Below are 17316 nucleotides of genomic sequence, written 5' to 3' on the forward strand. Positions count from 1 at the left end.
GCTCCTGATATGCCTACTGTCACGCCTCAAGATGTTTCTACACAAGCCACGTCTCCTGAGCCCGTATTGTCCGATGATACTCGGCCCCACCGTATAAGAAACCCGCCCTCTTACCTTAGCGATTATCATTATTTTTCCACTATTCTCCAGTTACAGGAACCCAAATCCTTTAAGGAAGCCTCTTGTGATCCCTTATGGCAGCAAGTTATGAATAAAGAATTGCAGGCTTTGGAGAAAATGCACACTTGGGATCTTGTTGATCTTCCTTCTGGTAAAACTCTTATTGGTTGTCGATAGGTGTACAAAAACAAGACTCATTCTGATGGCTCTTTAAAGCAACGTAAGACCCGTTTGGTGGCCCAAGGGTTTACACAGGAATATGGTGTTGATTATGAGGAGACTTTTGCACCTGTTGCACGCATGACTTCTGTTTGTAGTCTTCTAGCCATTGCTGCTGTTAAGCACTGGTCCTTTCATCAGATGGATGTTAAAAATGCTTTTTTGAATGGAGATCTAGAGGAAGAAGTGTATATGAAACCTCTACCTGGGTATCAGCATCCAAAAGATAAGGTTTGTTGTCTTCGTCTAGCTTTATATGGGCTCAAGCAGGCTCCTCGTGCATGGTTTACTAAGTTTAGTAATACTATGAGTTAGCTAGGCTTCACTTGTAGTCCTCATGACTCAGCTCTTTTTTTCGATCTACTGCTCGTGGTATTGTGTTGTTGTTGTTGTTGTATGTTGATGACATGATTATTACAGGCAGTGATGATACAGGAGTCCACGAGCTCAAGATATACTTGGGGCACCAATTTGAAATGAAGGATCTTAGTAACTTGAACTATTTTCTTGGACTTGAGGTCCATCATAAGAGAGATGGTATCTCTCTCTCTCAGGTCAAGTATGCTACTGATTTGATATCTCGAACTTATCTTTCTGATGAGGAGAGGTTGAAAATACTTCTATCGAGCCAAACGTTCACTATACTTCCACTGATGGCACCTTGCTAGATAATCCCACCCGTTACCGTCAGTTGGTTGGAGGCATCATCTATCTTACTGTGACCCGTCCTGATATTGCTTATGCAATCCACATTGTTAGCCAATTTATGTCAGAGCCTCGAACTACTCATTATGCAGCAGTTCTCCGAATCCTTCGGTACATCAGAGGCACTCTATATCATGGGCTTCACTTCTCTGCTAGCTCCTCTCTTACACTGCGAGCTTACTCCAATGCTGATTGGGGTGGTGATCGTGATGATCGACGATCTACGACTAGTTTCTGTATCTTCCTCGGCCATTCCCTCATCTCTCAGAAAAGTAAGAAGCAGACATTAGCCTCCCGCTCCAGTGCTGAATCAGAATACCGTGCACTAGCAGACACAACTGCTGAAGTACTTTGGCTTCGTTGGTTACTTGACAAGCTAGGAGCATCTCAAAGCTCCTCCACAAACATCTATTGTGACAGTCAAGCTGCAATCAAAATTGCTCACAATGATGTGTTTCATGAACGAACCAAATATATTGAGATTGACTGCCACTTCACTTGGCAGCATGTCGTTAGGGGCACTATCCAACTTGTTCCAATTCGAACCAAGCATCAACCGGCAGACTTGTTTACAAAGTCTTTTAATCCAAGCCGCTTTCATTTCTTGGTAAACATACTCAAGTTGCTTTTGGTCAAACCATCTTGAGTTTGAGGGGGGATGTTATCTAGAATATTCTCCAAATATTTTATCATTATTGTATATATATCTCAGTCATTATTAGGAGATATTATTTGATATTATTATGCAATTATTAATCATTATTAGGTTGTCTTTTTCTTGTCTTTTTCTTGATGTATATATTGTACCCTTCTGCTCAATAATAGACAAGATATTTCTCCATATGTTTTTTGCTTCTTTCAGTTCCGACTATGTTTTTATAGAAAGAAATCGCAATTATTTCGACAACAGAGGAAGCCGAGAATGTCCAGTTGAAAATTACATGCTAGAAAGTCTAGGAAGCTGCGAATTTTTAGAACACTATGAAAGGACCAAGGTTTTTAAATGAACTTGTCGAATTTCCATGCATCCTTGAATCAGGTTTAATCTTTTAAGACAAGCGAAAGATTTTATTCATGCGAGTGCCAGCGTGTATAAATTCTTCTCCTAATAACATGGAGAAGAAGAAATCGGGGATACATTCATTCTTTAGGAGACTGCAAATTTTAGTAACGAATAATCAGAGAAAAGAGGGGGATTTGCGCTGTGAGATTAAAACGACAAAGGGCGATTGATAGTTTGCTGTTGTTATTGTGTAGATGGTTACAATTTATCTATAAAAGAAAACAAGAACAAACGCTGTCACGACCCTGAAAACTATGGATTCTTTGTGAGAGATACATGAAAGCCAGACGGAGCAGTAGCTAACTTGATTCCTGAAACTTCATGCGGTCAGAGTTCAGTCGCTCAAGCTTGAAACGCTCTTGAACCCTAGATATATACAGAGAGGCTCTGGTGTCCACGCTCTCATCAGCAGCTATTCCATACATGTCTTCCAATTGGGCAACAAGGTCACCGCGTTTATAATCTGCCACCACAAATGAAACCTTCGGCTTTGACTGTGCCATCACGTAGTCCTGATGAGCCACGTGCCCGGCAGTACCAGAAGATGAAGATGACAAGCTCGGCTTCGCCTTGTGACTTGTTGAGGATGGCTTGTTTCCCCTATGGAAACCCATCAACTTCCCCTTCAACAGCTCTCTGCTACGCTTACGGGTAAACTCTATCTTCACCGCCAACTTCTCACTTCTAACTGTGTCTTGCTGTTTGCTATACTGCAATCTGCGTGTAACAGGATGGACTCCTTATATATTGCTCTGTCGCCACCTTTTCGTGCAGATTATTTATTTTACTGCAGAAGAACATGAGCATAAGCAGAGATGAGTAAATATATCCCCAGGAATAATGTCTTTAATTCATGTTGGCTGACGGATATATTCGAATCACTAGTTGATTTGATCTAGGTGCCTTTTAAGATATCAATGATCCAGTTGTTCCTTTATTATATACTTAAAGATACGAGTAGCAATCATTGCTTTCTTAAATCTGCTATGCTTCTGGAGATGCGAAGTTATCTCCTTAATCCTAATTAAAAATGCCATCTGGCGGATAGTAATCACTTTAAGATCCATCCATCAACTAATCACTAAAATGTTAATGTCCGCCTTACTTGCATGCCAAGAGTCACACACATGAAAATCCCCTGCAAACTGAAATGCATGAGCAAGCTATTGGAGACTTAATTGGCAACTCCTCCTTATTTAAAATCTTTCAACTTCCTTTTGTGTGCCAGGTTGCACAGTACATGTGCAAGGCAATCATATCTTTCCCTGAAAATACTGGATGGGTTTGTCCAGGAGTTTAATGTAGAGGGTTCTTTCTAGCAGGCTATCAACAGAAGAATTGAATCACTACGTCCGTTAATCTGTCTTGCTGTATATGAATTGTCAAATCATTAGCAGAATAATACGAGAAATCTAAGAATTTGGGGTTTCTAAGTATTTAGTAAAAAATGGACTCTTCAGACACTTTTTGAAGCCACTAACAAGGGCAACCACTGGAATCACCTGATCCCAGTGCAGCAGAGGCAGAGTAAAGAAATAGAAACCTTATCTTCATTGAAAAGATAAATAAGAGTAGACGGAATAGGAAGTGGATAAGGATGGTATCTTCTTCAATCCCTATTTAAATCTCAATCGCAACAGTGCTCTTCCTTGCGTGTTAGAACAGAGGTCGAATATTCTGCAGGTTGCACTAACGCAACGTTTAAGCACGTAGGCATAACAAGTGGCACAATTCCCTGACACTTGAACGCGACACGGCATCCATGGTACCACAACCTGAGAAGTGTACAGACGACTTTGTTTGTGATAATACTAAATGAGTTTTGGCCTTTGGATTTGGTCTCACGAAACCACGTAATCCAAACATCATCTGTGAGTTAGTCTAGCAGTTCTGCTCTTGCCTTTTGAGTTTTGAGCAGGACAGATGAGGCAAGCAAGCAAAGAGTGAGAAGTGTAAAATGGTCGAGCCCACTTGAATTGCGTTGCTTTAATCAGACATGTAGTAGCAAAAGACAGGCATCAAAAGTTAATGAGCGTTACAGGGTAAAGATATTCCACCCCATTGTCTAGCAAGACAAGTGAGGTTCTTTCTTGCTTTGCGTTTCCTTCTGCCTCCACGTTTAGTGATTCGGTAACTGAGCACCATCGTGTTTTGCATGTTAACACGTTCAGATATTTTAAACTCGTGGGCACGAATGGCATAGACTTAGGACACATTTTACTTGGATCTCAAGTCTCCAGCCACGGAGTGAACCATTGATTTTTGCTTTCTCGGGAAGGGAATGAGAATGGGAAACATGCGTTCAATTTTTGAGGTGTCGCACGGAGTGCTTTGTTATCTGAACAGGTAGCGGAGATTCGGTGGTTGCACGGAATCTCTATTATTGAACACTCTGATAGGCCCTCTTTGCCCTGTATTTGTGTAGATCGATGATATCGCATTCATATTCTTATTTGGCTGTTCTTCTGTTTGGGTTCTTGGCCGAAGAAGACGTTGATTTTGCTTCATTCTTTTTGCAAAATATTTATTCATTTGTCCACGTGTCAAACAGGCATTCGTGTGTGCGAGTTTCCTAAGAGTTTCGAAATCAGGTAATTGTATAAATATCCTCCACCTCCCAAATAATTTCCTTTCATGAATTAAAAGTTGAAATCAAACTGAGTCCTGCTAACAATGTTATAATATTTGGAAAAAGAAGGAGAAACTTGAGAAGAACAATCAGTATTTTGCCTTTATCTGCTTCTTCATGTTCTTCTGCAACACCTGCACGCATATTCTCACATTTCCTTGCCTCGTAGCTTTTATTAGAACTGTGCAAAAGTCCAACTCAAAACAATCTGATCCTGTCAGATTTAGATAAAAATTGATTTTTTAAGATTAAAAAGATTAAAAAAATGAGACTCTTTCTTCAAGTTGGACTAGACAATAGATCAAGCATCTAGACCACTTGATCTTATTCGGTCCTATAAATTTATTTAATATAGTTATAATTATTGCAATAAGTTAATTTATAATAATAATTAATAATTTTTTGTGTTTCATACTTGTGAATTCAGGAAAATTCCAACATTTATCAACATCAGTCTTCTCCTTTTATTGATGAAAGTTGTTGTTAACTTGGTATAATGAACTTTAGACACGTTGAAAGTTGATTAATATTATTAAAAGTTGTTTAATTTGAATCGTTTGTATTGTAATTGAAATATTTTTTATTGTTATTGAAGATTGTTTTGGATTTATAGTTATTGTTGTTATAAATTTTAAACAACTATAAATAATTTTATTATGTTAATTAAGTTTATTATATTAAAATAAATTGCCACCTCTTATAGTTGAAAAGGAAAAAAAAAACAAAGTGAGACGCTGAATAAGACTAAGACCAATCTCCTAGTCTTATTGGACCAATCCGGTCATATTCGACTTTAAGTTATATTAAGACTAGATTAAATTATAGATTGCTTAACTCAATCCTTTTTATAAAAATAATTAGACTTTGGATTAAGTTAAATTCCTGTCGAGTCAACCTTTTATGCAACCCTAGCTTTCATTTGTGGATCATATTGATGTGGCCATTATAATCTTCGCATACAACAACAAGATGCACATTAATCACAAAGTGAAAATATATATAGCCTCATTATCACATTTTGACTGAATTATGTATGTATGTATGTATATATGTATGAGTGATTAGAGGTTGGTGGTTGATGAGGGGTTTACAAAAGAAGAGAAGAAGGGCTTTAGATGCTAAATGTCCAGCGAAGGGTTAATCAAGCAATGATTTTAATGATGATTTTTTATTGCCTTTCAACTTTTTCTTTTTCTTGTTTTGGCACGCTGCTGGTTAATTGATTTTTAATTCTCTTTTGCGTGCGGTACCAAATACCGTTTAAATTTTAGAACCTTCCTTGCTGCTAAGGGATAAGTTTTTTTTTTTTTTTGGGGTTATATGATATTAACTTATATTGAATATGATAGGATTAGGGTTGACAGTGAGATTGCATATGATATACTATTCTTCAAAAGAATAAGATTTTTATACTTAATTTTATATATTTAATATATTTTTATACAATCAAATCAATGAATTTTAATATAATAATAATAATAATAATAATAATAAGAATTTGTTAAAAAATAAATAATTTATAAAATATACACAAATTTTAATTTAATTGAAAACTGACACTTTAAATATATAATGGAAAGTATTTAAGTTTTCCCTTCTACAAAATTATTCCAATCTTATATTTAAGTCGTATATTCTAAAAAGTATTAATGATCCTTTTTATAGGTCATTTTGTAAAAAAAAAACTAATTATTAATTACTTTATTTTAATAATTTTACTCTTTGATAACTTTCTTATATAGAGTAAAATGTACACAAGGTAAAAATTTTAAAGACGATACATTTAATAAGAGAAGATTAAATTTTTTTAAACAATATCAACAATTTAATTATATCTATTTAATTTTAATGAAATAGTTAAAATAACTTATAATATAAAAGATCAAAATAAATAAATTCTCCTTCCAATTTTATTTATAAGTAAGAAAAATTCTAAACATTATTAACTTTGTCTTTAAATTTAATAAGTTATTATCTCTATTTTCTAACAAAATTAAAAAGGATTATTTTTTAATATTTTTCTTAGCATTTAATATGTAAAAGAAGGTAAAGATTAATACACTAAAATATTTTCAGTGACGCATGTTGAAGCTTTACAGAGGGATCCATTCGTCAAGCAAGATGCAAGAAACTAGAACGAAGGATGTATAAACACTAACTGTAGCAGGAAAGAAATGTTAATTTTTTTTAGGAGACATTGTAGTGTCGAGTGAGGTGAGGATGATGGGCTAGGGTTTGAGCCTAAGAGTTGACAAATGTTAATGAATGGATGGGCCTGGTAGGAAGGTGTGGTATTGCATGGCATGGTGGTAAAAGAAAGTGGGAAGATCGGTGTCGATTTTGGTTGGCGGAGACAAGGAACAAGATTGGCATGGCTTCTGCAAAGGAGGCAGCAGAAACAGAACGTGCACAAGTGGGGGAGGAAGATTGGAAAAGTGGCCACAGCCAAGCTGTGCGAAAACCAGTCGTCAATTATGACTCGCACAGCCAAGGGGATCACGCTGAGTGCTGTAGAAGCAGCTTCAATTAATGCCCACATTCATGGGGGACCTTCCGTCTAGCTTTTCTCCTACATTTTGGTGTAACCAATCAATCAAACCCCAATCACATTGTTCCTTCTTCCTCTTCTCCCCTGTCTCTTCACCCTCTTCTGCATCATCTCTATGCATCTATATATATCTCCCCTCCCTCCTCTCCCCCAAACCATTCCTACTCTTTTCACTCCTCCCTACATCCTCCATTTTCCTTGCATTACATATGTCTCAACTCCTAGGCTTGTCTTCATTTGTTTTCTCATTAGTTGTTCGTCTCATTCCACTTGATGTTGGCACGGCTCAATCAGATCAAAGTTCTCCAGACATTCGAGTCCTTTTGTCTGATTGAGCCGTGCCAATATCAGATTTTATTTATGACAATGCATATTGTATCGTGTTCTTCCTTTCACTTTTTTATAAATATTTTTTTTGGTTGGGTGCTTTTACAAGTATAGCCTATATTATAAGACTAAATCAAGCAAATAACTCTACATTTATTATATTCTATATTATGATCGATTTATTATATTTGTCAATGATATGTCATTATATATTAATAACGAACTTCTTATAAATTTTTAAATTTTTAATAATAAACTCTTATATGAATACTAATTTTTTTGTGTATTAATATGAACCAGCCACATTTTTAAGTTTTTAAAAATTTAATTTATATTTTCTGACATAAGATTTTTTGTAACTGGTAAGCCAATTTATCTGAAGAAAAACAATGTGGGTGAGGGGAGATTGGGGTTGGCGCTGCATAGGGCCATTGTCTTTTGTTGGATGGGGTATCCATTTGCATCGTGTCTCGCGGAAGAAAAAGGAGCTAATTTAATTCGGCATTCTCCAGCGGGCCATTTTTTTTCATAATTGGGCCCGGCTGGGTGTTGGGCCAGAGTGCTTTTACGTCGTCGTCGTCACTCGTCCGTGCACAGATGCGCACCCTATTCGAATCTCAGCAGCAGAGACCATGGGACTCACGAATTTCGTGCTGACTGTGGCCGGTGTTGGCGCTGTCTTCCTTCTGCTCAGGACTGATGTCAGGCAATCGGCGGCTATGTTCCGGCGCAACGTCAAGCACATCCGCAACTGGCTTGAAGAAGAAACTGCCGCTTCATCCAAGTAAGCCTTTGTTTTGAAACATTGTGATTTTTCAATGAACTCTTGCGCGTCTTTTTTCGCTTTTATTTTTCCTACTCAGATTTATTACGTGTGGCTGCTTGATTTTTAACCGAACCATTTGAATACTGCGTTGCGTTACGCTGATAGATTTGTGGGTGGTTTCATTGCTTTTGGTTTAAATAATGTTCAGATCGTGCTTATCATCAATTTCATGGATTTGAATTGGGTGACTTTCTAGACGCACTGAGTGTTTATACCATTTCAGCCATTGAAATATAGATCAAAAGTTCAGATAAACTCACTCGTTTATTAATATCACGTGCAATATAAATTTAAAACTATTGATCGGTATTTTAAATGATACAGTAACTCAGGCAATACAAATTAAGTACTGTTATCGAATCCAACCCTTTGATGCGGACCTCTGGTTGCTTGCTTTTTGTACTCGTCTTCGAGAAGGGCGAGTCGGCATTGAAAGCATCTATCTTCTTTGCCGATCTTTGCTTCTTTTCTTTATCCCTTTCTAAAATTAGTAAGGGTCTTCCATGTGCTTGCACAAGGCATCTGCATTATTACTCCCCGTTTCTTCCTATATGACAGTGGAGCATATGTCTTGTTGCTTTATAAAAGCGTATGAAAAATTACGCAGCTGGCGAGAGTTTCGTGATCGTGTAGCATACGGAGTGGATTTCTTCACTTTGTTGGGATGATTGAGTCAGCCTTTGTTCTTATTCTTTCCCCTTCTGCCACCTCTGGCAGAGTAAAGGCGAATGGGAATTTTAAAATCAAGTCATAGCTTTTTGGGTTGACAGACATGAATGAGTTCTTTCTAGCCTGCAATATCAATATAATGTACTGGACAGGGTATAATTCTATTTTTTTCCAGTTATGATTAGATATACTGATAGGAACAAAATATCGTAATCGTAGATAAAGTATATGAGTAATGCCAACCATTATGGTGGTTGTTCTTTCTAGTGGTTAAATCGATAGATTGTAACATGATTCTTGCTATCTTCTTGCAGGGCAATGGATAAGTCCTCTCCGAAGGAACTTGAATCGAAGCTTCCTCCTAAAGACACTCCCAAGGAGGACAAGCACTAATGCTTGTGCAAGTGATGGGAGGTTTAGTGCAGTCGTCTTATTGTATGTATTTAATTATCCTTTTTCTTCAAGTTCTGAACGTTTGCATGAACTTGCTGATGAATAGATTCTTCATCTATGTTTATTCATAGAATCCATAGTCTTGTATATATCCATCAAGAAGAAGAGTACTCCACTTCTCCGAAGAATTTGCGCTTGATTGATTAAAAATGCTGAGAACTTTATTTTGCAGCCTCAGAATCTTTCGACTTTCAGTTTGCTACCTTTTCGTCACTACTCAAAGGTGACACATTATTCCACCTCGGAGGCATGCACATGTGTCTTCGAAGGAGAATCAATTTGCTCTAGCCCGTACATGAGTCATGCTCACTCAACCCTGCCATTCCATTTTTCTGGATGGAGCGTGATATTGATATTTTGAAAGAAGAATAAAGGTTGCTTCCCTGATGATGTCTCACTTTCGCAATAATCCTAGGATGAAATAATTCTTAATCCTCCACAGTCCCCAACACCATGCTGTGAAATCATAAGTGAGCCTCGTAACTGTTATTCTTATTTACAATACAAATCTGATAGTAATTTGGAATAGCCTTAGAGGTGATGATGGTGAAGCGAATCAAATTATGTTCCTTGTGGGAAAATACTGAGGGTTATGTAGATGCCAAGGTAGTTTACTGCTTTTAACGATGTTTAAACATCATAAACTTTTCAATGGTGAATGACAGTGCAGTAGTTTGGTGCTTTAACTATCCTTTGCAGACATCCAACGTGTTGTTTCCTAAGCTTGCAGCATGGAGTCAGAATCTGAGTTAACCAACCAAACATGAATTAAGGACACAAATCATGTGGCGGGAGGAAGCGAAGGAAGCCAAATTGTATGTCAGTCATAAACGTTAGAGAAAGAGTGATGATGGCCATCAATATCGCGGGAGAGGAAACAAGCAGAAAGGGACAAGAAAGTAGTGGAGTGGTTGAAATAGAAGAAGATGCCAAATCCAGTTGGAGCTGCGTGTCTCCGAGGAGAAGAATCTCATAATCTGAATGGCCTCAGCCTCGTGAGGGAAAGCAAGTGCACCTAAAACGTTGCCCTACTATCCCTCTAACTAGGGATAGGCTTCCAAATTTATCTGACTCATTCTGAAGGGAGGTTCCCCCTGTCCAGGACACCCCCCTTTTTAATTGTAGAGCCTTCCTCTTTTTTTTTTTAGAGTTATTTAATATTTTACAATATAAGATATTTTGAAAAAAAGTAATTTATTAATTAAACTCATTTTAAAAATTATCCTTTATTTTTTAATTTTTATTCTTTAAAAATATCATACATTCTCTATCTCCTCTGTTATGATTCTTAATTGTATTTAATTTGAATTTGTTGGTAATGACAACTTTATATCTATCTATCTAGGAATTGCATTGGTGCTCATCGTTTGTGATGAGCACCGTATGCTCATCATGCAAAGAGAGATCTTGACTCTCTATTTTAGCCTTATTTGATCCTTGTTGCTTATTTAAATTAATTTTTTAAATATTTTTAGAATTATATTTATTAAAATAAAAAAATATAAAAATTTTTAATATTAAATTTGAACTATTTAGAGTACATTTAAATAATTAATTTATAAAATTTATAAATTTTTTAATATTAAATTAGGTCATTTAAATTATACCTGAACTAAGTTTGTTTGTATAATCAAATTATAAAATTATAATTTTTTTAATATTAAATTAGACTATTAGATTAAATTTGTACTGACTATATTAGTAATAAATAGATATATTAAAATTTTAAAATTTTATATTTTTTATATTAATAAATATAATATTAAAAATTTTTAAAAAATTAATTTAAATAAATGACAAGGATCAAATAAAGGTAAAATAGGGGGTCAAGATCTCTCCTGATCTAATGAGCTTGCGGTGCTTATTGAAAATGATGAGCACTGGATGCAAACGCATCTATCTATCTATCTATTTTGCAAAATAATCCATCCCGCCTATATTACAATACAAGTCTTTTTTAAAAGCTTTCCTTAGTTCAAAGTATAGAGCATTTGGTAAGTGCTCTAGATATATTTTTCAATTATATTCTTATTTTATTAAGTAATTAATGAAGATGTTTTGAATATGTTAAATATTATATTTATTACCTTTAAAAGCACGATTGGAAAAATATAAAAAAATTTAAAAAATCAAGATGTTAACTAATATATTTTAGAAATGTAAATTAATTAATAATAATTTATATTATAGTCCAAAGGAAGTAAGGTAGAGGGAGTATTTAATTTAATGTTTGGATTATGAAATTCTATTGGATATTATGTCCTTCAATTGACCGGCAACTATGTTTTAGAGCTATAACATCAGTCTGTCTTTGTCCAAGGGCGTTTGGTTTGATTGGTTTAAGAAGTTGAACTAGCTTATCTTAATATCTTGAATTTAAATTTTAAAATATATAGTCACATTAAATAAATGTTAAAGGTATCTTTAAGGTGCTCATGAGATTTTTTTTATAGTAATATGAGTTTGAGTTAGTTTAAGTGAAACATGATAATGCTTTGGATTTTTCAAAGTATCAGGTGATGAAATAAACAAAAAATACCGATGCATCTCCTGTTAAGCTTAAGAATTTTATAATCTGTTCAGTACTAATGATTTTAATTTTATTTCGTTAAATTCGATTTTTTTTTCAAAAGATATATATTACTCTGCGATTTGTCTGTAGATATTTTTAAAATAACCAAAATTTCAACATCAGATGATGTTCGACTAATAATTACGATATTAAATTTTATTTTTGTACATATAATTCCATACCTTTTACAAGATGAAATCATGTAGATATTTTTAATTTAAAAATTTTATACCTTATTTCTCATTATGAAAATAAATTATTGTCCAATTTAATTTTATTCATGTTGTTAAATTTTAAATGGTAGGGAAGTTATATAGCCTATGAAGATTTAGGTAAAAAAGTAACACTTGAAATTGCAAATACCGCAGTCTCTTTCCCCGCTTTTACAAGGCACTTCATTTATACTGGGTTATATTTGCTGCCTTTATGCTTACACACAATAAAAAATGTTGCAAGTGACCTTCCAAACATGGCATTAATTTTACCATTTTTAGGTTAAAATATATATTTATTCCTTTAATTTTATATAAGATTTCTTTCTAGTTCCTCAATTTTATAAAATATTTTTTAAATCTTTTAACCTTAGGGTTGTTAATTTTATCTTAACAAATTTTTATATTAAATTTTTAAATATTAAAAAAATATTATCAAATGTTGATATATTAAGTTTAATTTTTTTAAAATAATAATGATTGATATAAAAAATAATTATTTGAAACTAATGATATTAGGGTTTAAGGCCTAAAAAGATTTTTTATAAAATTAAAGGATGAAATTGAACCTTTATATAAAGTTGGAGGATTAAACATATATTTTAAATTTTTTATTATTGTATTTTCTTTTTGGCCAGAAAAAGTTACCAATGTTTACTAATGTTATGGACTTATGATCAAATTGTATCATTTTATACATAGCTTTCTTAATTTTTTTCCACATAAAATTAACTTGGAGATTGTAGTTTGTTTGGACCTTGTTGGTCCTCCCTAGGGGTTTTCTCCTTTTCTGAGTAACCAAAAAAAAAAAGACAGAGAAATTTATTTAACTACCAAAATTAAATGGATGTTTGTATGATATATTTCTTATTTGTGGGGAGGTATATATAAATATGGATTTTAAAAAATGAATAAGAGATCCAAAAAATTTTAGAATAATAAATCCATTATACTTCCTCCATTTTTATTTATAAAAAAATTATTAATTTTAATTTTTTAAATAAAAATTACATTTTTCAATAAATATTTGTTATAAATTTCTTAAATTATCTCTCATAATTTCATTATTCACATGCATAAAAAATAATTAATGAAGGATATTTTAGTTTAATTTTTTATTTTTAATACGATTAATATAATTCATTGATTTTTTAAAATTGTGTGGTCTAATTTTTCTCTCCTGCTAATAATAAAAATTTATGGAGTAGTTTGAAGCTCAAAAAGTTAAACCGATCATTCTGCTAGAAAACAAAAGATGGAACGGTCAACTCAAATGCTGAACAGTGAAATGCAACTTGTTCTCTGATTTCACACCTAAATTTCCGACCACCACTCTTTTTCATAACAAGTTGAAAATAAAATGGAATATTACGGTTGTCTCATAACCATAACACTTACCTTCCCAAATTCGAACTCATTATTAACTCCAACCCGTGGAATTTTGTTTATGGTCGTCAGACAAATTGACCGTCGTTGGCAAAAATAAATGTACACAATTCAAGGCCCGATTTTGAAGTAGAGTAGGCCAATAATTAAAGAAACCGAAACATACAATTCTAATTAACAAGTCTGAATAAAATTATCTCCAGCTTCGTCACTCCCAGGAAAAAGGCAAAGTGGCGGAGCCTCCATCGTTTCCGATCACCTGGGGCTCCATTTGAAGCATCCCATTGTGATCAAAGTTGGTGGCGTTACCGTCCAGACCCAATCTGGGACCGCTGGTCACACTCCTTGAACACGAACAGTTTGGAGTTCCATCGTCATCTTCCAATTGAACACGTTCTTCCCATGGAGGTTGCGATTGAATTGGACACTCTATGCTTGACTCCACCATACTGAACTCCGGCGAACTTTGTGCTGACAGAAGATAGAGAGCAGAATCCCAAGGCATCATCTTCTGGCTCCTACTACTTCCCATTCCAGCTTCTTCTGGCGCCACCGTGTGGTTATTGTACCAATCCCCACTGATCACCTGCTTCTCCTTCATCTTCCCTGTATTGGCAAAGGCACGACCTTCCACACTCTGTTGCTCAATCTCAATCTTTGGCAGAATTGGTGGGTAACGATTATGGTAGCTCCCATGTTGAGCACTCCACATCTTCGCGTAAGGATCGTTGGCAGTGGGATTTCCAAATTTCAGCATTCTGGGTCCTGGGTTGGATCCATTACTTGCTTTTTATATTATATTATATTATATCACGAATGAACCAAGAGCAAAAGATTTGATGGCATGGAGATACAAATAAATAAACCAAACCTCTGTAATGAGCAGAGAATCCAATAGGTGGGGGACGAGATTTCCTTCTGCGCTTATTATGGCCCTCTAAACGTCTCCTGCAGCTCCTCTTGAAGCCGTCGAACTCATCCAGCGACTGAAATCTACAGCAAAGTAATAGAAAGCGTGTTCACGGCATCATGGATTTTCGCGAAGCTTGATTAACTTGAAGCCCGACCATTACCTGCTGCATTGCTGGCAGAATCTCTGTTCCTGTCCCTTCACCAGCACAAGAGATGTCTTGGAGTGAGGTTGACACACCCTGTGCCGCCGGTGATACTCCGTGCAATTCCTCAGGTCAAAGTTGCATCCGTCGACCGAACACTTCACCCTCTCCGGCGACTTGTGGTACACGCGCTTCCTCTTCGATGCCCCGCCGCACGGTGATGATTTTGAATTCGACATCTCTGCTCCCGCAGCTGACATTGATTTCTCCACCGGGCGTTCTCCAGTGTTCGGCTGATCTCTCAGCGGATCCCGTACTGACTCTTTTGGGTACCACTCCATTGGAATTACCTTCACTTCTATGCTCTGTTATTCGATATCTCTCTTTAAAGATATACCATACAAAACTGCAAACAATAAGTTATTCCCTCTTACGGGATTTCACCGAAAAGCTCGCGACAACTCGGAGGAACTGGGCTGCATAAAGGGAAGATGAATTAGGAGGGTAATTTGATTAAAACAATGATTAAAAAATAGTCATTTTTATTTTCAGAAACTTGAATTCCGACTAAGACGCACAGAAAAATAGGAGTAGATATGGGAACAAACTGGAATGTCACTTCAAACAACTAGGCCATCACGAGGATGCAAAGAAATGAACGTCAATTCGGAGTGATGCATAATCCACCGGGAGGAAACTGCATAAAAAGACATGTTACTGTGGGCACAAAAACTAGTGAGTGATGCTAAATTAAGGGCAGAGGAGGGGTCCGAGAAAATGGGGAGAGAGAGAGAGGAGCAGGAAAAGAAGGGCAAATGATGAAGCCAGGGACTGGGCCGAGGGAGTAGGTGAAGAAAGGACTGGGTGCAATAACCGTCTGAGTGGCCAAATATGGAGGAATGAGCTGTGAAGATGGAGAAAGAGGAAGGATTGATGCAACATAAATAGGAAGACAGTGACTTTGCAGAGAGCAGAAGCAGCAACAGCAAGCGAGTGAGAGATCTGCTTGTTTTTATATTTTGGGGAGTGAGTGAATGAGAAAGCAGATGTAAATAAATAAAGAGAGTAAATAAAATGGGTGTGGGGCAAATGGCATGGAAAGTGACTGAAAGGTTTGGACTATTCGGTTGAGAGAGAGAGAGAGAGAGAGAGAGGGTGACTTTACTTTACTGACTCTTTTTTCCTTTTTTTTTTTTTTGACACAATACAAGTGACTTTACTGACTCTATTTCTCACTGTTTTACCAAAAGCTGGTGAGACTCTTTTCGGGGAGCAAGCTTTGTGGTCTATGTCTATCACCAATTGGCAAACATTGCTCTTCTCAGTGGGTTAAATGAGAAAGGGAATATGGAAAATGATATCTCAATCTTCGTGCATATAATATATTATATTTTTATATTGATTTCGATTTACGACCACAAAATATAAATAGAGTTTGTTAATTGTGGGGATGGAAGTCATGTTTTGGTCCCCAATGGTCCATGGACCAACGGTATATACACTACATATATACCGCTTATTAATCTGATATTAAAAGATTATCTAAGTTATAGTAGGATTCATAACTTTAAAAACAAATAATTTAGACATATGTAATTAAAATATATACTATAATCTTCTTTTGATATGATAAATGAACTTCTCTTCCTAAATCTTTGGTTTATTATACCTTTAATAATGCTGAGTCTATCCTTCACGCCAGAGTATCAGATTTGTGCAAAACTAATGGTGGATGAAATTTTGATATTATTAACAGATATCTCCATCATGATGTAGTCAAACGCATCGCCCATATCCAACCTGTGAATCGATCTAGTACGGAGGACACACTTATTTGGAGACCTTCTTCTGACGACAAATTCTCTATCAAATCAACCTATAAAGCTATGGAGGTCCACAAATATCAAAACCACTCACATATCTGGTCTATAATTTGGAAATGGCTCACATATGAGAAAATTAAATTTTTTCTCTGGAAAGTTAGTTGGGATCGTCTCAAAGTCATGTACAATTTTTCTGATAGGAATAACCATCAGCAATGCACCTGCCCATTTAGTTGTAACTCTCCTGACTCTTTCATTCATATTCTAAGGGATTGTAGGGTAGTTAAAGAGGTTTGGGAAAAATTGGTAAATCTTAATAAATTTAATACTTTCTTCTCTCTTTCCATGCAGGACTGGATTCTTTGGAACACAAAAAATGAAGTTGGAAGCACATCCACAAGGAGATTGCCTTGAAAGAAACTCTTTGCACAAACCTGCTGGAACATATGGAAAGCAAGATACAAGAAGGCCTACTTTAAGGAAAATAATTTGGATAACGATATAGCCTTCACTAGTACGCAACAAATCATCCATGACGTGAAGCTGCAATCCAAAGTTAATCTTCTGAACAATCATAGCTCTCATGATACAACTAAGTAGATCTTGCCAAAGCCGAGATGGGTTAGACTAGATTTCGATGGCTCTATCAACTTCAACGGAGTTGCGGCTTGTGGTAGACTTATTAGAGATGATAAAGGCAACTGGATTA

The 17316-nt window shown here is 35.5% G+C and overlaps 3 protein-coding genes across 14 annotated transcripts; 1 reads left to right on the top strand and 2 right to left on the bottom strand.

Moving 5' to 3' along the window:
- Positions 1-2254: 2254 nt before the first annotated feature.
- Positions 2255-3102, bottom strand: LOC129307376 (uncharacterized). Its single transcript, XM_054948313.1, has one exon. It carries the CDS (start codon positions 2719-2721, stop codon positions 2407-2409), a length of 315 nt encoding a protein of 104 aa, XP_054804288.1. The 5' UTR covers positions 2722-3102; the 3' UTR covers positions 2255-2406.
- A 5095-nt stretch (positions 3103-8197) lies between these two features.
- On the top strand, positions 8198-10705 carry LOC129305101 (uncharacterized). Of its 11 annotated transcripts, none has more exons than XR_008591870.1 (3): positions 8198-8395; positions 9421-10165; positions 10259-10705. XR_008591870.1 is itself a non-coding variant. In XM_054945022.1 (3 exons), the coding sequence occupies exons 1-2, from the start codon at positions 8244-8246 to the stop codon at positions 9497-9499; spliced, it is 231 nt and encodes a 76-aa protein (XP_054800997.1). In that variant the 5' UTR covers positions 8198-8243; the 3' UTR covers positions 9500-9541; positions 9732-10705. The 11 variants fall into 11 exon arrangements, 6 of the variants coding, with proteins under 6 accessions (XP_054800997.1, XP_054800999.1, XP_054801000.1 ...); XR_008591869.1 differs by having other exon boundaries at positions 9421-10029; positions 10233-10705; XR_008591868.1 differs by having other exon boundaries at positions 9421-10029.
- Positions 10706-13652: 2947 nt separating this feature from the next.
- On the bottom strand, positions 13653-15804 carry LOC129306573 (squamosa promoter-binding-like protein 13A). 2 transcript variants are annotated; one of them, XM_054947250.1, is made up of 4 exons: positions 15393-15804; positions 14803-15260; positions 14601-14722; positions 13653-14494 (listed from the first exon to the last, which is right to left on the bottom strand). In XM_054947250.1, the coding sequence occupies exons 2-4, from the start codon at positions 15123-15125 to the stop codon at positions 13938-13940; spliced, it is 1002 nt and encodes a 333-aa protein (XP_054803225.1). In that variant the 5' UTR covers positions 15126-15260; positions 15393-15804; the 3' UTR covers positions 13653-13937. The 2 variants fall into 2 exon arrangements, with proteins under 2 accessions (XP_054803225.1, XP_054803224.1); XM_054947249.1 differs by having other exon boundaries at positions 15363-15804.
- Between the last annotated feature and the right edge of the window lie 1512 nt (positions 15805-17316).

Source organism: Prosopis cineraria, unplaced genomic scaffold (assembly GCF_029017545.1).
Source record: "Prosopis cineraria cultivar Desert tree isolate PC_DT_omini unplaced genomic scaffold, ASM2901754v1 PC3, whole genome shotgun sequence".
Taxonomy (NCBI): Eukaryota; Viridiplantae; Streptophyta; class Magnoliopsida; order Fabales; family Fabaceae; genus Prosopis; species Prosopis cineraria.